At 34.6% G+C, this 25,747-nt stretch overlaps 1 protein-coding gene across 7 annotated transcripts in view; it reads left to right on the top strand.

The window, feature by feature from the left end:
• Nucleotides 1–25,747, top strand: part of LOC136985988 (axotactin-like) — a 219,451-nt gene that overhangs the window by 181,380 nt on the left and 12,324 nt on the right. For 3 of the 7 annotated variants that reach the window (XR_010882412.1, XM_067283411.1, XM_067283416.1), the window contains 2 exons: nt 6,021–6,170; nt 13,482–13,595. Coding sequence is in view for 5 of the 7 variants with exons in the window: in XM_067283411.1 (XP_067139512.1) it covers nt 6,021–6,170; nt 13,482–13,595 (264 nt within the window). In the remaining 2 variants the exon portion in view is untranslated. Of the gene's footprint in view, nt 1–6,020; nt 6,171–13,481; nt 13,596–20,933; nt 21,008–25,747 lie in introns of all 7 variants that reach the window. The other 4 variants (XM_067283415.1, XM_067283413.1, XR_010882413.1 and 1 more) reach the window with 2 other exon arrangements.

A 25,747-nucleotide genomic window follows, 5' to 3' on the forward strand; every position in this document is an offset into this window, starting at 1 on the left:
TATACAAAAATATATGGCGTACAGCCACATATACATACATACATACATATATATATATATGGCTGACGGCCACACCATATCATCCACTGTGGGGAAAAAGAGATGTGTAGTGGCACCAGAGTCAGACAATATACTTCTATACTATTTACAATTAGTAATCCCTTTTTATTAAAAACCACAGATTCTGCCAATCAAAAATAACTTTCTGAATCGGATAGCCAGCTTTATACCTGGTTGCATTCTAGTTTAACCTTTCCCATCTATAAACAGGACAATTTCTCGCAATATGTCCAGGTTTTTCCACAAGTGAAAACAATTTTCAGATCTGCCAAAACAGGAATTGTTCTGGTAACATAACGTAAGACAAGCTATCAAATTGTATAGTTCTGCAAATTTTGTCTTTTATATTTGATAAGGCTTTGTTCTCTGAAGAACTTGAATTTGAATTAATAGACAATTTTTCTTGTTTGTTCTTTTCCACTAATTTCTGTTTGTTCATACCTAGATTATTGTTACATTTTATTTAAAGGAAGATTCTGATTGTTCCATGTGTTTGGCTGTTGATATTACTTTCTTGAGGTTTTCTGGTCTTCTTTGTTAAACTGTGAGGCTAATCAATGATCTTGTTCCCTTGACAAATTTACCCATAATTATGTTGTTTCAGTGCTCAAGGTTTTGATTAGATTTCATACATTTCATAGAGCTTTCATTCTGATGTATGTAGTTGTACATATACTTGTTGCAGTGTTGCCAGAATTTCGTCTGGTGCTGATTTTCATTCAACTTTGACCTATCAAAATTTTTGATGAGATTTTGTTTGATTGTATTGATTGAATTGGGTAGCATATATGGATACAAAAAAAAATGTTGAAAGGACTGGCCCTTTTGTTTATACCAGATCATTCATGACCCATTGAGTCACTTACTACTAAAAATTTATTTTAAAAAAATAGAAGATACTGTAAGAGATAATAATAGCATTTTATAGATGCATAACACCTCCACATATTTCATTTTATAGATTTCCCCTTGAAATAAATCTCAGACTTGATCCAGTGGGATAAGGTAAGAGCTGACTAACCCATGGCATGGAGAACCTTTTTTTTGAAATATATGCCAACTAACATTGAATGAACTTGTATCATGCAGATTGAGGGTAATGCTTGTATAGTACTTGGCTATTATTATTTATTCTTATATTTTTATTTTTATTATTATTATCTGTATTTTTATATATGTGTGAAAGTGTGTGTGTAAAACAGGTGATAAGATGACAAAGCAAATAATGATCAAAATCGCTTTATTAGTCAAATGAGTTGACAGAGAACAGAATGCCTGTTACAGAGACAATTATATACCAATATATTTACAGCATCTCCTCTCTCATTTGAATTTTCCATGCAAAATTTAATATATACATATAATCCCAATTAAAACTAAGATAATTATAATTAAACTTAACCTAATACTATTACTATTAGAAAGAGGAAGGAAAGGATATTTAGGAAATCTACTGGTAACTAGATCTGTGGGTCCTGAACTGGGTGAATATCAACGATGATCGCTTCGTGTGCGGTGAATGTACAATCTGTTAGCATCCAAGGGGTACAAAATAGTTATTAATAAACATGTGCCAAGGCAGTTCCGTGGACCTCTCCAGAACAGCTATCTCAATTAGTTTCTTGTTTCCATTCCTACTTGGTCTATGCTGGACCTTTCTCTCTTTTGCCCTCAGTCTTACACACAGTCCTCCGGTCACTCTCACTTGACCTCCCTCCTTGATGGCAAACCCAAAAGTGTTTTCCTTTCTCACATCATACCTATCGGTAGCTTTGGGCAGGACCCCCTTCTTGTCCCTTTTGTAGAATGGCCAATCAGGACCCTCAAATAGTACAGCTTCTGTCATGTGACAGGAAAGGGTAAAAACAGAAGGAAGAATTATAGGAAAGAAGAAAAGAGTTCTTATTCTACACTGAGTGGCCAAAAAATTAGAGACACTCCTCTAATAATGAGTTGGTCCACCTTTAGCTCTGATCACAGCCAATATTCTTCTTGGTATGGACTAACAAGTTGCTGATACCATTGCTGAGGAATGTTTGCCCATGCTGACGTAATGGCAGCTGTAAGTTGGCTCAGATTGGATGATGGCGTTTCCAAGATTGAAGAGATCTTTTGACTTTGTCCCACAAATGCTCTATAGAATTGAGGTCAGGGGACTGAGCTGGCCATGATTGATGATTAAACTATGATTGATGTTCCTCAAACCAATTTGAGACCAATCAAGCACAGTGACAAGGTGCATTGTCCTGCTGAAAGTGACCATCTCCATCAGGGAACATTACAGCCATAAATGAGTGTATGTGATTGGCAACAATGTTGAGGTAAGCTGTTTTATTCAGAGATGTGTCCACAAATATCAAGGGACCCAGTGTACTTCAGGAAAATATTCCCCACGCCATAATTCCACTGCCACCAGTCTGAAGAGTTGTCACTTGGCAGTAGGGGGTCCATCAATTTGTGCTGTTTGCACCATATTCTGATTCTGCAATCTGCATGATGGAGCAGGAAATGAGATTCATTGGACCAGGCTACTTTTTTCTAATCCTCAAGTGACCGATTTCATCATTCCTGGGCCCACAACAGGCATCTTTTTTTATTTTTCTGTGATACCAAAGGCACTCTTGATGGTCTCCTGCTGCTAAAGCTCATCTTTTGCAAACTGTGTTTTGTTGTGCATTGGGATATGCTTTGTGATGCACCTGCATTGAATTCAGTTGTAATTTGTCATGTTGTTGCCTTTTTGTTGCTGCAGACTCTGCGTGCTAATCGCCTTTCACCTCTCTCGTTCACCAGCCTTTTTAATCAGAATTGTCCTTATCGCTTGAAGATTTTTTTTCTCAAATGCCATTCTCTAAACACTCAAGATACTTTTGGGCAGAAAATCCTAAAAGAGTCATCGTTTCAGAGATGCTGACACCAACTCTTCTTGCACAGACAATCATCCCTTGTTCAAAGTCACTTAAATCTTTCATCTTACCCATTTTGACATTAATTTTCATGATAACTACGTTGTCTGAAGTTGAGCATACCTTATATAAGCAACTCTGCATTTTTACATCACTCTACATCACTGTCGGATTGATTTACTTTCAAATAAAGAGTTCTCTAATTTTTTGGCCACTCAGTGTATATGTTACAGTCAAAACCCGTTTTTAGTTAGAACGCGTTTTAACTAGTTGAAACTAGTTTATACTGGATGTCTTTGTTAAAACCCATTTTGTCTAGTTAAAACTAGTTTTAACTCAAATTCATTTTTGACTAGCAGTAAATTCTCGTTTTAACTAGACAAAACGGGTTTTAACAAAGACATCCAGTATAAACTAGTTAAAACGAGTCCTAACTAAAAACTGGTTTTGACTGCAACATATAGAGTGATTCAGGGTAAGATGGTAACTGGGGGAAGATGCCTACTTTTTGATATTTTCAAACGGTGACGTCAGATATTGTCATGTGTTTGTATGATGAATCGTTGGGCCAATATTGCGGAAAGCTGTAGTTGGCTGCCGTTACCTCATTTTCTACATCTGAGAAGAATAAAGCAAGATAAGAACGAAGGTTTTTGTTGTGAAATGTTTCTAGAATCATTTTAAAACTAAAAGTTAAAATAGAATTTATTAAAAATTGCGAAAAACAATTAATGTGTGATGTAGTTAAGGTTCTAAAGTTTCCATTGTGAGCTACTGCCGATCCTGATCAGACATGCTAGAACACGTGACTCCACTAGGCATCTTACCCTGACAAATGGGAAAGATGCCACATTTTTCTTGGGGTAACATGCCTATTTTTTGTTAATTGAATTCCAATATGCCTATTTTTAATAAATTTTTGTTTTCTCGTTTTATTGCAGGATATGCATAGAAATTATATAAGGACTTTTCAAAAAGGTTTTTGGACTGAAAAAAGCTTTCAGCTAGTTATAGAGCACGTTAGAATGGGCGGAAACTTAACAATACTTATACTGTGCTGTTATACTTACTATGAAGTACTTTGTACTACATATGCAATAAATTAAATTTGGTTAAGATATTCAAAAATTAATTTTATGCAATTATATTTGTTATCTTACCCTAATGGCATTTGGCATCTCACCCGGATACTTACGGTGAGATGCCTAAAATGTCAGACAGTAAAAAAGTCGTCATTGCAAACACAATTTTATACAATTATTTTTCATATACTCCAAAGTTTTATTTGAAAAACATGCTCAAGAATATGATATTTTCATTAGAGGCCTCCAAAACCCAAATTATCACTATAATTTCCTTTATAAGCATAATGTCAGGCATCTTTCCCCAAATCACTATACATAACTTTTTCCCCCAAACATATTTATGTAGCTAAAATTAGTTTTAACTAATGTTAAAAGTTAAAACTAAAATTTACTGCTAGTCAAAAATGAATTAGAGTTAAAACTAGTTTTAACTAGACAAAACGGGTTTTAACAAAGACATCCAGTATAAACTAGTTTCAACTAGTTAAAACGCGTTCTAACTAAAAACGGGATTTGACTGTAACATATACAGTACAATTATATACAACAAAATGGCAGACAGCCACATGTATTTTACGTATCTGTCTTTACATTTCCATTTATCCATAATTTCAAAGGTTCAGCTGTTGATATTTGAAACATTTAGTTTAGAATGTTTCAAAAATTTTTGTTCTATTCAAATGCAGCCAACATTTGTATTTTTTTGTGATGTAAAATATGGGTGTATATTAGTCAAAGGGTTGAGTCAAAGATGTGTATAGAGGACAGACATATATATATATATTATTAATGAATTTTAAATAATTAGAACTCACAATATCTCTAAGTTATAACCAAATTTATAGTTATGTAACAGTATCTACTTTACCCATGACCCATTGAGTTGCCTAATATTCAGATGAGAATGGAGAGTTTCAATATTTTACTGAAATTAACCCATTGGACACTTTAAGTATAGTTTTAAGACAGTAATTGGCAACTTTAAAAAGTATGTCATACAGAATGACGTTGTCAGCAGAAAAAACAGTGATAACTTCAAAATCCATTACCCAATTTTAACAAAATTTATTTTATTTTGTTTCTGTTCTCATTTGGGGTATAGGATTCTTTAAAACGTGGTGGTATTTTACACCATTTTTCTGTAATTAATTATAACCAACCAAATAATCTCAGATTTTTCTAGTAGTATGTAGATAAGAGGATTGCTATCTTTACCTGCTTATTCCATTGTGCCAAGAATGCAACATTTGCCACAATTTTAAAAAATTTTTGGTTATTAGTGGTGTCATTGTGAAAAATTTAAGAAGGCAGGTATCATCCCAACAAAGCCTGTGATGACTGAAACCATACTACTCACAAGGGATACTTGGCAGTTTGTCATCACTGATTTTGACAAAATTTTGTGGATGTGTAGTTGTGTAGTATTTACCCACACTTAATTTCTACAAAAGCTGCAGGACCCACTATTCTACAATTGCATTAAATTTCTTTTTCTGTTATAGATTTTAAAATAAAAGAACTTGGTATTTTATTCTGTAAAAAAAATAAGCACTGATTTTTATCTTTAGAGGTTTTAAGTATTTACAATGTTGAGAAATTTTTAATTTCTTTAAAAATTTTTTCATAAAAATATAAAATTTCAAACAAACTGAATCAATCATAATTATTAAATTTAAATACTCTAGGAAATTTCTAGAGTATTTAGTTAAAAATATCCAAAGTACTATACATGGGTACTTTTCAGTGCTCTAATTAAAAATGTCAATCTGAGTTTCAAAGACATTGTGTTTCACATAAACTGACAGAAGTGAACTTTGGTTGAAAGAATTAAATAAAGCATTTTAATGAAAGTTTCTTTGGAACACAAATTTCTTTCTACAAGTCAGTAAATGCCATAGATTGTCATTAAAATAATAAGTAAAATAAATTTAATTCATTGATTACAATTTTAATAATCTTCATGTTTTAGGTGTAGCAATAACCATGGCTGTATTTTTGCTGGTGGTACTGATTGGTGTGATGATCTATGTTTGGCGCCTTCATAAAAGATATCAAAGAAAACAATTTGAAGAAGAGGCACGGTTTTTTAAATCCAGGAAGAGTCTCTCTTCACCAAAAGGTATGTGTCATATTAAGATATTCTATAGATGGTTATTTCAGCAATTCCAACCATTCAGTGAAGTTATGTTTTTGTCTGGAATGCAAAACAAAAGTTAAATGGATTGAAGACATTGACTCATTCTTCCATAGTGTCAAGTTCTAGAAAGGACACTTTTAGAAATATTCTAACTGACATTTTGTAATATTGATGTTGTAACAAAATGTATTTATAATATACTCAATTGTACAAAACATATTAATCAAGTATTTGGAATAGAGATTGATGGGAAATCTTCCATTTTGCAATCATAAAAATGCAGGGTTGAAGGAATTAAAAATACAGTCAAACCTGTTTTTATGCGAAAGTTCCAAACACTATAATAATTATTTAATATATTTAAAATATAAATTTAATGATTTTGATTCAAACAACTATTTTTAAACACAGCAAGTTTTTGTTGGATAATTTTTTTTAAATTACAGAAATAAAGGATATGTACAAAGTGAAAAATAAATAGATAAAATAAAGAAGTATGTCTTAAGAATGTTTTATAAAGTAACAAAATTCTTCTTTTATCAAATAATGTTGCATTTGTGATAAAGTTATTTTCCAGTAATGATTATTGCATTTGTTTTAACAATATATTGATGACCATTTATGTACACTTATTTGTATAATATTTAAGGTTTTTTAAAACAAACTTTACTATCATTTAAAACATCAATATAAATCTTTAATGAATGGAAAAGTTATTTTAAAATGTAGTGCTACGCGACTATGTATTATTATTATTATTATATTTTTTTTTCGGTTTCCTTTTTGTATATATCGGGTTTTCTTTGTTTGTACCATGTCGCGTCGATTTTTGTGATGATGTCACCATAGTGTACGTGAAGAACCTCCTGATTGGTCCAGAGTGGGACAGTAAATGAAGCGGACTTCCGGAGAGCGGGAAATATAAATTGAGGAACTTCACATTTTAGGACACTTTTTGGTTCCTGGTTGCGGTGTTCTGACCACATGTGGACACGAGATTGAGGCGCCGAGTGCGGGAGGTCCGAGAACAGGAGGAAGACGAGATAGGAAAATCCGTTCGCATCCAACTGAGGACAACGCGACAGTGGAATACAACTTAGTCAAGAGATAAACGACTGGTGGAGGACTTGTCCAACCAGATTAGTTTTTGTTTCAATTATATGTACGCGGTGTAAAATTGTCGTGAGTAATATTAGTTTGTAATTTTCTTTTTCTTTTTGTTACGTGTCATTTGTCGCCCTATTTTTCCACTTGTTATTAAACTTCTCGAAACCCGAAGGAGGAAAGAGAGGAAGCATGTAAACGTGTGTGGCAATTGATTATATACTCGTATATCACATGCCCCTTGTCAAAATTGTGATAGTCCGCGTTGCATGTAATTATCGCTATTGTATTAAAACTGAATTAATTTAAAAGACAAATACTTGTTAAGCCGACTTGTTCGTTTTTTTTTTCTTGTCTAGCTTTGCAGACTTCGTTCTACAGGGGTATTTACATTGGCGTCCGCGACAGGATTGTTTCTGTAAAGTCGGCTCGGCTTGCTTACGCTTCCTCCTTTCATTCCGTGTGTAAAAATTATTCGCTCGCGTGGTGTAATAACTTGTTGTTGGCCACCTTCCCTGTTATGTTGGACATTAACGAGGTTAGTGGATCAACAGGGGAAATATGTAACGTTCCAATAGTTACTGGGTTCATGGGTATGATCCCATGTTTTTCGAACCTGCCCGGTGATATTTTAGATGTAAGTAGATTTTTCCAAACCGTCGAGAACGTAGCGTCGTTGGCAAGCTGGGATGAGACTGTGAAGGTCACCGTAGTTCAAGCCCGCCTAAAAGGTGAGCCCTTGTCTTTATTTTTCGACTTAAAGGACCAGGGTGTCATAAGCTATGACGAGATAAGGAGGGCTCTTATAAAGTGCTTTGGTCGTAAAGAAAAGGAACAAGACCCGTTTGATCAGGTATTAAAGATCTCCCAGAGAAGAGGGGAGAAAGTTTGCGAATACGGGATCAGGATTAAATCGTTGTTTTCACAAGCAGTGACGCGCAATTCTAACTTAGCAACGCTTTGCGATAATGCGGTTAAGGACTGCTTTATAAAAGGTCTACTAGCGGAGATTAGGAGGCAGGTGATGCAGAGGCGGCCAGACACCTTGGATTAGGCGATAGCAAAGGCAGAAGAGGAAGAGGAAATCGAATCGGCCTGCAACAAACGAGGTGGGATAAGTGAGGTATGCGCAAATGTTGAGCATGAAGAGGGGTTGGAGAGAAAGGAAGTACTACAAATGGGTAAGCGTGTAGAGGAGTTGGAGACTCAAATAAGGAGTTTGACAGAGTCCATGACATCTTTACTCGGGTACGTGAATGGGAATAATAAGAACCGCGAAAAGTGGGGAGAAGAGCGCCGCTGTTACACGTGTGGTGAAATAGGCCATATTTCAAGGAAATGCAACAAGAGAAGAGATTTAAAACTAGTCAGAGGTCATTTGAAAGGTCAGGCGAATGACCCGTTAGTTAAATTAGAACTGACCAGAAAGATACACTTGTCAGACCGGGGGTTACCGATTGTAAGAGTTGTAATCCTAGGACGCGAAATTGCTGGCCTAGTAGATACAGGTGCAGAAAGGACCGTAATTAAGAATGAATTGACTGAATATATCAGGAGAGAAAATAGGAATTGGGTGGTCCTGAACGATTCATGTATTAGTGGGATGTCAGGAGCACTCATAAAAAGTGATGAAGCCGTAGCAATCAAGTGCTGTTTCCGCGATGGGAAAAAGGCATGCACGACAACACCAAGTGTTGGGTTTCCTGAAGGGGCAAGTTACGAGATGATCATCGAGATGGACATTATTTGCCAGCACCCTGGGCTGTTGGTGGGGATCGAATCGGTGGTTAAGGCAGATAAGCAAAGTTGTGAAGGGAGATTTTGTATTAATATAAATAGTGAGGTAGAGGTGGCAGAGGTAGAAAGAGAGGTGTGGAGGCTGGATCACCTAGATGACCCGGTTAAGAAAAAAATAATAAATATTTTGAGCAAGTATCTGGACGCTATTGCTAGCGAAATTGCCGAGTTATCTGGCACTAGCAGACATATGCACTCTGTTAGCCTGACGTCGGAACGTCCGGTCAATGTTAGACAGTACCGAATTCCGTACAGTTACTTACCTGGCCTTAAAAAGCAAGTTAGTGAGTTGATAAAAGCAGGCATATGTGAGGAGAGCTCATCGGAGTGGAACTCCCCTATACATGTTGTTCCTAAAAGTTCTGGTGAGATTCGTATCACTTTGGACCTGCGAAAACTTAATGATATAACGGAACCCCAAATATTCCCGATGGCTCGAATAGACGATATTTTATCCCAACTTAATGGGAACAGATATTTCTCGGTATTGGACTTAAAATCCGGGTATTTCCAGATTCCCATAGATCCTAAGGTAAGGCACATATTTGCGTTCTCCACGCCATGGGGAAAATATCAACTCTGTAGGATGCCTCAAAGTGGGAAGAATAGTGGGAGGTTCTTCCAATACATTATGACGAAGATCTTAGCAAAATTTGTCGGTAATAGCTGCTTTGTGTTTCAAGATGATATTGTATTATTTTCTCAAAGTTTGGAGGATCATCTTGAGCTTGTCGACCGTGTAATTAGTACATTAAGGGATGAGGGCCTAAAATTAAATCCGAGTAAATGCCAAATATTAGCAAAAGAGGTGAGATATTTAGGACATATTATTAATAGCGAGGGTGTGCGACCTGATCCCAACAATGTTGAGTCGATCAAGAAAGTGGAAGCACCTCGTAGTGTAATAGAGGTCTGCAGTTTTCTCGGTGTGGTCGGATTTTTTCGGAATTTTATTCCGTTGTTTTCCGATATCGCTGCCCCACTAACAAAACTCACCAAGAAAGGGAAGAGATTTTTATGGAGCCCAGAGTGTCAGAGAGGTTTTGAAAAGTTAAAGGAGGCAATAGCAAGCCCACCAATTCTAGCTCATCCGGATTTTAATAGACCATTCTATTTGCACACTGACGCTTCTGACAACGCGGCAGCTGCGGTGCTCGAACAACGGCACGAAAAGGGACTGGCTCCAATAGGCTATTTTAGTAGAAGATTTCAAGGGGCAGAAATCAATTATTCCACAATTGAGAAAGAATGTCTAGCAATTATTTTAGCCTTAAGACACTTCAAGTTTTTAATTCTAGGCCAAAAAACGATAATACTCTCTGACCATAAACCCCTTGTGTTCCTTAGCAACATTCAAAATGGGAGCAAGCGTCTGACTCGTTGGATAATGGAGATTATGGACTACCATATAGAAGTCCAACATGTAAAAGGCGTTGACAATAAAGTAGCGGATTTCCTTTCGAGGAATGTTAACGGGGTTCACCACTTCGATGTAGAATCTCAAGGGCTGTAATCCCTAATAGATACAAGATTGGCTTATCACAGGATTCGCGATGAAACTTTTGGCCCCATAAAAAGAGATTTACTGAGAAGCCCCGGGAATAGAAATATTGGAAGCTATATGCACCAGTATGTAGTAATAAGCGAATGCCTGTATAGGAAAAGCCTCTTGAAGTCCCATGACAAGTATGTTAGCCAATTATGCGTAGGGGAGGACCTTGCTAGGGAAGTGATTAAGGCTGTTCACGAAAACAATCTGTCGGGACATTGGGGTGTGCGGAAAACTATAATTAACATCGAGAAACACTATTATATTCGGAATTTGAGAGAAAAAGTCGAAGGGTCATTAAGACATGTGAAAGGTGCCAGAGGCATAATATACACAAAGGAAAGGCTCCGTTCCAAGAAAACGAGACGGCTGAGGCACCTTTCCAAAAGATTGCTGTGGATATAGTAGGACCTATCCGCACATCGAGCAGCGGTAACCGATTCATCCTTGTAATAGTAGATATTTTCACTCGTTTCGTCGAAGCACACCCTTTGAAGGACCAAACTGCATGGTCCGTGAGTAATACAATATTTAATGAAATCGTTTGTAGGTACGGTGCCCCAGAAGTAATTATTTCCGATAGAGGTACCAACTTTCTATTATCCTTATTCTCGGACTGTTGCAAGTGGTTGGGAATTAGGAGGAACGTTACTACCGCTTATCGACCTTGTGCGAATGGGTGAACAAATCGTTAGTCGAAATGATCACTAAATCCTCTGACGATGGGGGAATCGAATGGGATGAAATGATACCTTCTGCATGCTTTGCCTATAACAATTCCCACCATACTGCCATAAATGAGTCACCTGCCTTCCTCTTGTATGGCATTGATCCCCGTACCCCTAATATCGAATACCTGCCTGATGAAATGACTATTGATGAGCGTAGGGCATTTCTAGTCACAAAACTCCGTGCATTATGGGAAAATGCGAGTATCCATGCGCGAAATCACAACAAGAAAGGAAGGAATTATCGAAGCAAAGGGAGAAAATTAGTAAGTTTTTCGGAGGGGCAGAGGGTTTGGGTGAGAAAGAAAGGTGTTAAAAGGAATAAGTTCTCTTATAATTATAAAGGATCCTTTCGGATCACCAAGGTAATAACCCCAACTATGTATCATGTGGAGGGTTGCAATATGAAGGATCAGGAAACTGTCCATGTCGATCGCCTAAAACCTTGCTATGGTGATCCGATTGTTAATAAGAGAAAAAGGAAGGGGGCTAGAAGAATTGTACCAGAGGATGATGACGAAGTTCTGGATGATCGGTTGGTGAGGAGACGTGGGGTGGTTACTATCACGCATGGTGACACAACTGGTGTGCAGGAGTGCACTGACCTTGAGGTGTGTAAGAAACCTTATAACCTGCGTGAACGCAAGATTGATTTCCGTAGTTTGCACTACGGGAAGTGAGTCGCTTGGGGGGGAGATATGTAGTGCTACGCGACTATGTATTATTATTATTATTATATTTTTTTTTCGGTTTCCTTTTTGTATATATCGGGTTTTCTTTGTTTGTACCATGTTGCGTCGATTTTTGTGATGATGTCACCATAGTGTACGTGAAGAACCTCCTGATTGGTCCAGAGTGGGATCAGTAAATGAAGCGGACTTCCGGAGAGCGGGAAATATAAATTGAGGAACTTCACGTTTTAGGGCACTTTTTGGTTCCTGGTTGCAGTGTTCTGGCCACGTGTGGACACGAGATCGAGGCGCCGAGTGCGGGAGGTCCGAGAACGGGAGGAAGACGAGATAGGAAAATCCGTTCACATCCAACTGAGGACAACGCAACAGTGGAATACAACTTAGTCAAGAGATAAACGACTGGTGGAGGACTTGTCCAACCAGATTAGTTTTTGTTTCAATTATATGTACGCGGTGTAAAATTGTCGTGAGTAATATTAGTTTGTAATTTTCTTTTTCTTTTTGTTACGCGCCATTTCGTCGCCCTATTTTTCCACTTGTTATTAAACTTCTCGAAACCCGAAGGAGGAAAGAGAGGAAGCGTGTAAACGTGTGTGGCAATTGATTATATACTCGTATATCACGTGCCCCTTGTCAAAATTGTGATAGTCCGCGTTGTATATAATTATCGCTATTGTATTAAAACTGAATTAATTTAAAAGACAAATACTTGTTAAGCCGACTTGTTCGTTTTTTTTTCTTGTCTAGCCCTGCAGACTTCGTTCTACAGGGGTATTTACAAAAATTTATTTCCTAAATTCTTGCTTGGCAGTTCTGTTAGAGATACCTAAGTTTGAATTTCGTTGTCAGTCCTTTCTCTTGTTTATGATAATCCATATTTCAGTTTTAGATGTTGTAAATTTGCCATGTTTCAGCTGAATGCTCATACTATATGTAATGATCTACAAAAAAACATGATGTTTAAAATTACAGTAGCTTTGTGATCAAAACAAATATCATATAGAAATTAGATTTCCAATCATCTTTTGTCAATATGATAATTAGATATGATTTTTTTAATTTGAGTAAACAAAATGATTGAGTGCTATGTACTGTACCTACTAGCCAATTCTGCAGATTTAAAAAAAAAAGACATGTAAAAACTGAAAATATTCTGAAAATTTTAAATTTGAAGTAATGGATGATTGAGAAACATTTCATGGATGGCTAAAAATACAGCAGTTTCTCAATGTTCGAGTCTATCCTAGTGTTGATCTATCAGATATAGTGTTAATAGATTTTCCTTATTTACCATTTGAGTGACTCTTCAGAAGGCTAGTGTTTTTGAAAATGAAATATTTCAGTCAAGCAGTTTCTGTCAAACAGAAATTTGGTGTTAGTTTTGTATGTACCACTAATTTGTGAATTTCTTTTTCATCGGCAGTCACTTTTCTGGACAATAATGATTTCTACAACTCATGGCATGAAGTATCTCCATCTCCTGACCTAGAAACCGAAATCCCAATCAACCTTTTTTTCCCTGCTGACCCAAACAATGGTAAGTCTTCAGTCTAACTGATTTATTCTGTCCCATCATTCTTTTTTTCTCCAGTGACTGATTGATCTTCAGGTTAAATTAATGTCATCAATAACACAAAGTTGGAAGAGACCGTTCTTTTGTCTGCACAGTTCCATTACTGTTTGAGATTGTCAATTATTTGATCTCCCTGTATTTCATATATTGAACATTGATGGTAATTGCTACAGAAATGATTTCATATAATGAATGGAAATATTGACCACTATAATCAAGCATATGGTACTCATAATGACTAATAATGTAATCCCATATTTCGATATAAAATTTCGATATGTATTTTTTGACTCTTTCTGTCTTGTGGACAGTTAGTCTTTTTCAGGCCCATTGTGGATTTGACTAGGCCCATAATATGGCAGCTGGCTGGCGAGGGATGAGGCTTGACATATTTGCGATGGATTACCCCAAAAAAATTCCTGGGGATTTTTGACCCATCCAGATTTCATTCTGGGTGTCCAGAGTAGAAGGCTGATGTCTTAACTGTGTCTGTCATTCAGCTGATTGATATAGCATTTAGAGTAATATAGATACAATCAAAAGAAACACCTTTCAAATCTAATACAGTAGAGAACCGAAAATCTGAATCAATTGGGGACTGGGGTTGTTCAGATTAGTGATTTGTTCCGATTACCGATTATGTACGAATAAATATATTAACCTGTCTGATGTTCAAATTTTTCTCCGTTGCGTGTCGCTTTGTGTTGAATTTTTCTCCATTGCGTGTCGCTTCATGTTGAATTTTCGTCGATTTTAAGCCTAACAAAAATTTTTATAATAATAATCGAGGCTATCGTATCGTTAAAAATTATTTTTGCATTTTGTACAAACAAAATAAATATATTGAAGAATATAAAAACATAAAAATTATACTTTAGAAGTAAATTTAGTATCAAAAACGTTCGATTCAGCACGACACAGTCCGACTGAAAATCGTGCCAATTACTGGCGATTCCGATTATGGGGGTTCTGATTAACGAGTCTCTACTGTAATTTTAATATGAAATTGCATCTGTAGTACAATTTTACATATCAACTAATATCAATATTGCAGATTAAGACAATTTTCTGATATTTTGTTTCTATACTTAAGGCAATTTAAGTAGAGAAACAAAATGGCAGACAATAAAATGTAAGATATTTATCTTACATTTCATAGTATTTTATTGCCAAAGCCTGTATTACAAGGATAATTCAAATTCTGTCCAGAATTTCAGTAATAGCAACAGAACTGTATGTGTTACATAGTTCCAACTTATATTTCTTTCTCTAGATACACCCCTCTGCATGCTGACACTTTCTCCGTCATTCTGGCAATGATGCTATGCCTGTAGTATAGAAGTCTTTTGGCTGGTGTCAGAACCACTGCTTGGCAAACTCTCTTAAGTCAGAGTGTGATGATTGGAGTGTACATGAGAACAAAGAAACAATATACAAAAAAATAAGGGCTTTAATTTGTTCGATGGAACACAGGTTACTTTTCACGATGCCAGCCGATCTCTCTCCCTGAATGGGTCTACAATAAGAGGTAAATAAACTAGACTATAAATATAATTAGGTGAAAAATGAAGTATAAGAACAGTGGATAGAAAAGAGTACCCAAAAGGATCTGTGGTGATGTTTCCATTGTGATGGGTTGAGGGGACAAAACACTTTCCTGAAACGATGGATAGATTTTCTCTTCTCCAAAATTCCTCTTATATTTGGTTCGAAGGGACAGTGTTAATAAAGGGGAAGGCCGCACTCATAGGTATAGCCTTGTATAGAAGAGAATAGGAAGAAGAGGTGATAAGAAAGAAGGTGGATAGAGAAAGAGTACCCAAAAGGATCTGTGGTGATGTTTCCATTGTGATGGGTTGAGGGGACAAAACACTTTCCTGAGACGATGGATAGATTTTCTCTTCTCCAAAATTCCTCTTATATTTGGTTCGAAGGGACAGTAATATCTTCTTGTACTCTCATGATCAATGTTCTTCTCCTTTTCTCACAGCTTCTGACTTCTCAATGCAATGCTAAAATGCACTGGGGAGCTCTGTTTCCACTCCATCCTTGTCGAATCCCTCGCCCCAAATGTCCGTATGTTATCCTTATTGCCTTCAGGGTCACATTCCTTTCCATTGTTCTAAAGGGATTACCCATCACCACACCAAAGAAGGAGGGTTTGAACAAGAAAATTCTAGAAGGAAAAGACAATAGCAGAGCAATAGGGGGAAGGAAATATACAAAATTTAAAGAAAAATAGAAAATATATAAAAATTATGGCATGCAGCCACAGAGTTCATCATGGTGAAGTCAGAGTGACTTCAGTGTTCTGAGTGAATATTCTGTCTTCCAAAGCTTCCTTCAAAGAGCCATACAGGTGATTATCAAAAGGTGACAGATCTGGACTGTAGTCACAGTTACCTGTTGCAAAATTCTCAGTTTGTGAAAATTTTATTCATATTGTGATTGCTTTTATCATTTGGCAATTGGAGTGGTGAATAGCCACAGAACAGTACACAAAAAACAAAAAGTTATTTCATGAAAAAGAGTATCACAGAACATGAATAAACAGAATGATATGAATATATAACTTTACTGTTAATAAACAAAAATAAAGTTGTTTGAGAAACTCAGTCATAAAAACTCTGTTTTTTATATTGTTGTTGTCCTTTCATTTCTAGTTGGTACAAAAAGTTACAGTAAGTGAAAAAGTAACCTGGTGAATAACTCTATTTTGGTGAATAAAAAAATTTGTTTGGTGAATGGATTCACAATCGCTATAAAAAAAACACCAGGGTGATTCCTGCTATAGGTTGGGTGATACAAAATTTCTTAACTAAGTCTGTTGATTACGTCCACCATGCACAGGACTAAGCTCCACTACCAGCCAAAAGACTTTTATTCTGAAGACATAGTATCATTGCCAGAATGATGGGAGAAGTGTCAGCATGTAGAGCAGGAATACCTAGAGAAAGAAACACAAATCAGAACTATGGAACACACACAGTTCCATCACCATTATAGAGCTAGTGGAAGGAACAACGAAACTAGATCGAGGCCCCTCTAGTGGTGACGCCGAGTAACAGAATCGGGGCTACAAAGCCAGCACCAGTGTTGTTTCACCTAATACTTTTGTACTAATCTAATACCTTTTTATTTGTTCCAGTACCAAGATACCCAACACCATTTTCCTAATACCATTCATGAAATCCTAATACCTTTCCTTTCAATTTAGTAGCTTTCAAAACATTCATTTTTATTCTATATTTCTATATTTTTTACTTTACTTTGGCAGTAAATAGATGCTTTTATTGCTTCCTCATTTAACAGTTGAATGTATTTTTTGCAATTAAATTTAATAAAAACTAAACTACATAATCGAGTTTTTACCGATTCTTGTGGATCACTGTTATTAGCAAAGGAGCTACTTAAAAGCACCAACGATAAAGCGTTATACTTGGAAACCATCATCTGCTTCAACCATACAAAAACATTCTAGTGAGGAAGATTCTGATGACGATGATCTTACCAGTGATTTTTCAATATGATAATTTTAAAGTTTAGTACTTCATGTTCATTACTTTTGTTTCAACATGTTGCTCATTTGATTGTTATTGAGGAATGATAGCATTCTTGCAATATATGAATTTTGTATGTTACATGTAATACTAAATATATTTTATTAAATAGAAATTTGATAAATTATAAATTTATATATTATTTATAAGTATATATTTAAATAATATATAATATATACAGACAGTACAGTACATTCAGCAGTTTACAGCCAAATTAATGCCTGCATTAGTCAATACAGTCGCTTACTGACTTATGACAGGGTTCAGTTCTGCAACTTCGGACGTAAGTCGAGAAGTGACTGTACTTACAACAAAAACAGTTAGCCATCTTACACAAGCACACTCGAAGGGTACAACAAAACTAAAGATGACGCAATCAATCGTCAGAAGCATGCAAGATATATATGTATATGATATATATTTGACGAAAACTATAAAAAGTTGATAAATTTTTAAAATTTTTTAATCAAAGTTTTTCATCATAACTCGAGAAGTGATTGTAGATCATTAGGACTGAGCAGTATTAATATTCTGATATTTATTATACTCTTAATTTTGTACAGTTTATAGGTTGGCATGGAAGTAAACTATATATCCATTGCATGGTAAATAATGAAATTTATAACTAACTATATATATAGAGGAGCTTCAATGAGGACCATAACAGTAACTAATAGTATTGTATTAACAGGTAGAACTTTCATTTTCACCTTCATTTTCTCAAAATACTAATTTTGTTTCTTATTCCTTTCTTCCACAGATTTCTTAAATTCAAATATCATATCATATGGCAATTAATGTCTGTCAGATTAACAAAATAATATGAAAGAAAAAAGAAAATTACTAAACTTTACATTAGAGAACTAAATTTAAAATAGAGCCAACTAAGGTTTTATAACAGAAGATTGGTTAGAATGCAACACATCATTATATAATTAACCACAGGAATTAAATTGAAGCCAGTCATTTCTCTTTCCTCCCAGGGTATTGTTCATTTGGGAACGAATAAAACTTTGTACCTGGCAGCGCAGTAATATAGGTAACACTATAACCGACCACACAATAGTTATTTTTTGAAGTTTTGTGTGGCAGAAAGCTGTAGTTCATTATCACAGGAAGAAAACAATCACCACATTTTAGTACATATCCAACCCAAAGACACGTGTTTTCCCGAAGCAGTTTTCTTTGCCTGCATACAGGTGGCGCTGAACTCAGTTCCACTGCTCTATTGAAATTCCAGACAGAAGTTGAATCACCCTTGTATCTCCACAGGACAAACTTTCAAATTTTTGCCATTTGATGATGCATACCATTCTGTTAAAACCGAATGTCAAACTATTCTTTTCATTTTGTTGATTTCAGTCACCATGTATCAATGATTCAAAAACAAAATTTTGGATGTCATCTATGTTTTTATTAGTAATAGAATTGAGATTGTAATCTAGCTGAGTAGAATGAAATTGTTTGTTTTGAAATAAATAACTTTAAACAAAAGATATTTTTGTTACTCAATTAAATTCTCTATGAAGAACAATTTTTTATCTATTGAAATCTGTTTTTGCTTTTTAAAGGAAGTTGTAACTGCTATTTATTATTTTGCAAGTTTTACTATCAAATTTATCTAGATTTTCATATAAGATGGGAGTAAACTTAATGTTGCAGAAATCAATTTTCATAATGTCTTGCCATCGTATTATCAGAATCTTGACATTTAACATATACTGAAGGCCTAGAATTATAATCAATACTTAATTCGAATGACTAGAATTAAACGTAGAAATAAAATTAAAAATTGACACTTTTACTGGACTGAATATTATTGCACCTCATTTGCATGTTAGGATGAAATTGTGTTTTATTCATACCCATTAGTAATAGCACTAATTAATAAAGTTTGTTAGGCTTTGTTCCCTTTGTATAGTCCCATATACTGCAGCATATTGTTCCCAGTGTTTCTTCCACAACTGGAACACTTCCTGAAATGTGCCTTTTGGAATGGCACATAGATCTTGCATTTCATTATTCTTTATTTCCTATGTAGTTTGAAAAAATGATGTCCTTTTGAGGTTGTTTTCAACCTGAGAAACAGGAAAAAGTCTGCTGGGACCCATGTCCAGAAAGTAAAGTGAGTGAAGCATTACAGGTGCTTGTTTTTGCCAGATAACTGTGGAATAGGAGCAATGCATGGGCTAGTGCATTGTGGTGCAACAACTAGGTTTGGTTTTCCCACAACTCACCTCTTTCTATGCACAGCATCCCTCAAACACCTTAAAACTTTAGGTAGAACTTTTTGTTGACTTTTTGATCACATTGGATGAATCCATAGTGAAAAATGCCTTTCCAATAAAAAAATCAATCAACATCACCTTGATCATTGGCTGACTCGTAGGGTGTTTTGCTTGAGAGACAATTTTATCTTGGTTTCAATGTTGTGTCCATAAATTCATATTTTATCTCCTGGTGTTATGTTTTTAAGGAAGTTTTCATCACCAGTTGAATTTACACATTTAAATAGTTCTTCACTTTCTGTTCATCAGTCAAGAAGTGTCAATTTTTGTAGCAATGCAACAAATCTCAAGTTTTTCACTCAAAGCACATGGCAAGATCCTAAACTGATGCCTACTTCATTAGCAACTTTTTGGATTATTAAGTGGTGATTTCCACAAATCAAAGCATGAAACACTTTTGAAACACTTGGACTATTTGTAGCACTCAGTTCTGGTCATAGTCTTCTCCATATGCTTTCTTAATCATTCAAAATGTCTCTGTAAAGATTTACAAAGTTTGTATTTCATAGAAACATTTAGAATATTAATTTTCTCAAGTTTATTTTTATATTATTGTTACTGGGCAAAATACAGTAGTCATAAAAAAGGTAAATTCTATTTATTTATTTTTATGCTTAATTTACATAATTGGGACAGTTCATAAGCATCAATTACAAAAGTAAATTTCTCAGTGTTTCAGGGGTATTTCTGATTTGCTACTTACCTGGTAAAACTAATTACATTACCATACACCCAAGATGTCTTCAAATGTGCATTATTGAAGACAATACAGAAATGTGTTTGCATGTGTACATCACTGTACTAAGCTAAGGTGTATTCCAAATAACTATTAACATAGCATACATACATATCTTCGTGTTTATAATCCAAAAAGGGTGAGCAAACAGACTACAATCTTACAAGCTTTCTCCACACCTTCCTGTCCAGACACATCTCCTTTGCTTCAGGCATACTTATGCCTCTTCTAGCACACTTACTCACATTCTCTTTTTGACTCAACACCTTATGTTCTTTCAGATACTCATTCAATTGTTCCAACCAAGACTTTCTCAGCCTTCCCCTATTGTGCTTCCCATCCACCTTTTCCATGTACTGTATACTCTCTTCAACAGTTCTTCTCCTTTCATTCTCTCAACATGGTCAATTTTCTCACCTTTTTAACCACATTCTCTTTCACCCTCATACTCTTCCAGCACTTGTTCATTTCTCACATAGTCTCTTCTTGTTATGTCACACACTCATCTCATATGCAGGAACCATAACACTCCTCTGCATAGCCATTTGTGCCTCTTTGGACATCCTTTTATCTTTAAAAAACTCAACATAGCTTTTTTTTTTAATTTTAAAACAACATATCAGTGATATTAACTAGATAAAAGATAATGTTGTTTTTATTCATGTTTATTAAATGAATTAAGTGTTACAAAGTTATATGCTTCCATTTATTTTAACAGAAAAGACAAGACTGACAAACATAGAGCTCCAGGGATGTGCAACGTACCAGTGAGGGACAACATATTCCAAAAAGGTCTGGTATACATTGGGTCCACTAAGCTTTCATATGCAAAAGGTTACAAGAACATCGTTACAATATAATGAATAAAAAACATCATCAGAGCCAGAGGAAGGTCATCAGTGCCCTTATCAAAACAGTAATTGACACCCCTCCCTCAATAAGAGAAAACAAATTCTGTGTGATTTTATAAGTATTTTAATGTTCTACTAAAGATAACAATGAAAAAAATTACTATCACATAATTATAAATTTACTTTCTGAGCTTTTACAGAACTAAACTTAGATACAATATCATCAGCATTTAGTATATTGCATATGTCATTCTCTATAGTTATCACTGACAAATTTACTATCCAATCTTGTGATATTGTTGTGTGGTCATTCATTATGTGACATAACGTCACATAACAAATGACCACATGTTGTCTGCGAAAAAAACGTACAAACAAAAGAAAAGACACATGAAAACTCTCTATATTACACAATCCTTTCTTTATTCATGACGAATGGGTTTGATTTTAAGGAATTCCAACTGTTCTTGTAAACTTTACAAGATTCGAGGTGCCTTGCATAGGGTTTCTTGTTGGGTTTTCATACAGGTCGGGAATATAATTTACACACGAAATGGTTATGTAACAATCTTTTTAGCCCAACTGTGTACATGAACCTTACTTAACTAATTGTTAAAACTACTTTAAAACTAACTTAACCTAAGGAAGTGAAAATAGAGATAGGAAAGTGAGGAATGAGGAGGAATGGAAGTTTACAGTCACCCGGGATTTGTTCTCTTGTCTGTGCCGATATGCTCTTGGAGTAGGAGTTCTTTTGGAGGTTATTATTCCTGCCATCTCAATGATTCCTTTGCTGATCTCAAGATTCTTGAGTATCGAATTCTCTTTCCAATCCAGTGTCTAGGTACGATTCTTTCCCCATACGAAACTAGACAGTTCTCTGAGGTTCTTAAAGACGTCTTCGGGCCTTTCGCCGATACGAAGTTCCTTTCATACTTTCTTTCTTAACTTTTTTTGTCCTCTTGATCTTCTCATCGTGATCTCCCTTCGACCTTCTTAACAATGCATCTAACCCCTTCGATCTCCAGTCGAAAACTGATCAATTTGCCGGTCGTTTTTCACCCAGTCACCTTATCTCCTATTGTTCTCTTCCTGTTTGTGGAATGGCTAATCCTACCCAAAGGCAATAACTGTCGTCCTAGAAAGTTCCAGAAAAGGATGGAAGAAAAAAATAGAAGAAATCACAGAAATAGCATAAAATTATGACTATATACAAATATACATGTTTTAATATATACATATATATATATATATATATATGGCTGACGGCCACAGTTGAATGTAAGTAATTTTTTTATAATTTTTAACTTCAAAAATGATCTCTCCCCATTAGCTACACATGTAGGAAGAGTTAGTAATAATCTTAATTATATGCTCAAATTTGGGAACAAAATGGTCAAATCATTTTCATGAATTTAAGTTAGAGCATCAAGTGGATTTTTAAGTTGAGTTAATTCACTTGAAAATGAATTTTTAAACAGATAAAGTTCTTCATACAATTCCTCTTCATTTATGTCTTTACTATCATTGTCACTCAAATGAATTTGTAGATCAAAACATTTTTTTTTAAGTTTTTCTAAATCAGCTTTACCACATTTGTTTATATTTGACAAAAATTCAAACTGTTTGTTGTGGGTTTCCATTTGCACAAATCCCTCATCAAGAGATGCAATTGTCATATCCAATACTGTGAAAAAGAAGTTTACTCTGAATTTATCTTTAGGTATTTGGGTCCTTCATCTCAATGTTCATAATAATAAAATATCTTACTTCTGTTTCTCACTACATTATTAGTTTTGACATGTGGCTTTCCTTCTAAACCTTCTAGATCAGGGATGGCGACCCTATGGCACGCGTGCCCAAAGTGGCACGTAAGAGAAATCATCTGGCACATAATGTATCATATGATTTCTGTCTTTTTCAATCATCCTTTCTGTTTATCACCTGATCTTTTTTTTCAGTCAGATTTTTTACATTTATTCGAAATAAAGCATATTCATTTAATTTCTTTAAATATCATTATTAACTATCAAAGCATCAAATTAATGGCTATCAAAGCATTTGTTTGAGGATTTTGCAACATTTGACTAACAATGAATTGACTAAGAATGTAATATGTCATATCATAAAACAAGAGAGCCTAGAAACTGATAATCTTTTCATTTTGTACATAATATCTGAGCTTCATGTTTACTTTCTTGATCAAAATTGTCATCAGAGAATATTTCAAACAAAGCATCATATATATCTCCTGCTTGATGTCTCAGTGGTTGAAGAGCATTTATGCAACTTTCCCTTCAAGTATTCAAAAGTGGTTTTAACATAAATGAGGTAATGTGCTTTTTTAAGATAGTCTAATGTTTAATAGATAGTGCAAAAAAAATTATAATTTTCTTTTATGGTTCCAAAAAACTTATGATTTCTGAAGAAGACACAACTGAGAATATCAAAGAGAAAGCAAACTAGGAAATTGTAATCGACAAATTGCATTTGAAAATGTGATTATTTATTTTAATATATTTACATTTCCTTATTTTGTAGAAATAATGAATCAAGTTGCATTAATTATTATTCATAACGTAATAAAAATGTATTCTTAATTTTGTACCATCTTGGTGCCCCTCTTGAATCAGTGCCCTTGTGCCTTGCTTATCTTGCTTTCTGCCTTCCGCCAGCCCAGCACACCACCGCCCAGTCCATTTATGCCATAGAGAGTAATGCGCATGCTGACCTCCAGAATGCCGTATTAATTAAACAGTCCTGACAAACCGATGACATCAGGTCTTTAAAAGTTTTAGCTATAAAGATGATCTGACAGGCAGTTACATTAACTTTAAAGATGAAAAAAGCATTACATATGCTTGGCAATATTTTTATGAAAAACTGGACAATATCAACATAAATTAGTTAATACTATTTTTATGATATATTTATTTCTTATATTTGTATAGGTTTTAATTCCAATATTTTGAAAAGTTTGAAATTAGTTTTGTGCATTCCAGTTTAGAATTTTGTTGACTTGAAGCAGCTCTTGTGTAAGATCGAAAATGTCTGTCGAATTTATATTAAACTATTTACTGGATTGTCAAGGTTTTAATTGGTGCACTTAGTTACTATGTTTATCAAGGATGGAGCAGCAGAAGACCAAACTGGGAATTAATAATCAATTAAAGACTGAAAATTAATAAAGAAAAGAGAGCATAAAATTGCCTTAGAAGAAATTGGCCTACAGAACTGCCAAAGCATGCCACATTGAATTGCTAACCCCTTAACTTTTTTATATGTATGTGAAAAGTGAGTTTGGCCTCAAAGATTACTCCCAAACAATGTTTAATTTGATCAGAGGTTGATTTAACATAAGAAAAACAACTGTTTTTCAGTAAAAAAGTCTAGAGTAAGAGGATTTTGAGATAAAGAAAAACAGATTATTGTTATGCCTATTAATGATTAATTTCAGTTTTTCTTAAGTCTCAGCTAGGATATTTAATTTTATTTGTAATTAGATAGGGTTGTTATTAATTGGATTTATGTCATTGGTGTAAGCAATCACATTAGAATTTAAACTACTAAAACATTTGTTAGTGCTGTATATTTCATTGCATGTATTAAAGGCTCTGAGCCATGTTGAATGACATAGAGAGGAACAAAATTTCTAAGTTAAAAGAAAAATCTCCAATTTTAACACACTGATATGAAGCAGAATGTAGTTATTAAGCCATTAAATAAAAACTGGGTCATGACCAAATTTCGTATTTAAAATTTCAAAAAGAGTACTCAGGATTAGTGAATCAAAAGTTTGTTTTATGTCTAAATAGACAACAAAAGCAAGTTGTTTGAGGTTTCACCTCTAAATGTTTCAAAATTGCAGAAGGTGAATCACAAAAGCTGTCATAACACAGTAGTCAGACATTTCCTGGAGGCAGCAGGTTCAGACGTATGGCAAAATTTAAAATATATATGTATATGATATATTTTATTTTTATACCAACTTAAATTTAGAAACTAGATTTAGAAACTTATTTATTGGACTACAAATAACAAATAAATATGTAGGTAGTTTGTGTTGTTATATTATCTAATTTGCATTTATACAACTATTAGTAATCATTTGAGGGCAAAATAATAATAATCCTGTCACTATTATTATTATTTATCTGTACTTGTGTAAAGATCATTTGAGAAAATAACTCTGCAAATGTTAGTTTAATACAACTTGCTTCTGCTGTCTTCTTGTCAGGATGTGAAACACTCCAACAGAAGCTTATTACATCATTCACTGGTGCATCACTTGTGACTGGGTCTGATATATACTGGAATGTATCCGTTAATTATTTCAGATTCATGATATTGATTTGGTGGTGTCATATAAATGAAACGAAACTCTTTCAGATACTAATCCCTGTCACTTTAAAAACTGAATTTTTCAACAAGTAATAATTTTAGGAAGCAAGTTCCATGTGACATGAAAAGAGAGTTGCACTGGTATGGCTCATGTCCAAATTTTACGGTAAAATGATAACAAGATGTTGAATATGAAGAATTCACAGAAATGGAACAATCTTTGAGATCTTGGAGTTTATATAGATTAATTATAAAAGAATGAATGGTAAGAAATATAAAAATTGTGAAAACTTTTCCTGTTGATTAATTTCAAACTTTAGTTCAAGATTTGATTAATTTT

The sequence above is a fragment of the Centruroides vittatus genome, unplaced genomic scaffold (assembly GCF_030686945.1).
Source record: "Centruroides vittatus isolate TY-2023 unplaced genomic scaffold, ASM3068694v2 contig_986, whole genome shotgun sequence".
Taxonomy (NCBI): domain Eukaryota; kingdom Metazoa; phylum Arthropoda; class Arachnida; order Scorpiones; family Buthidae; genus Centruroides; species Centruroides vittatus.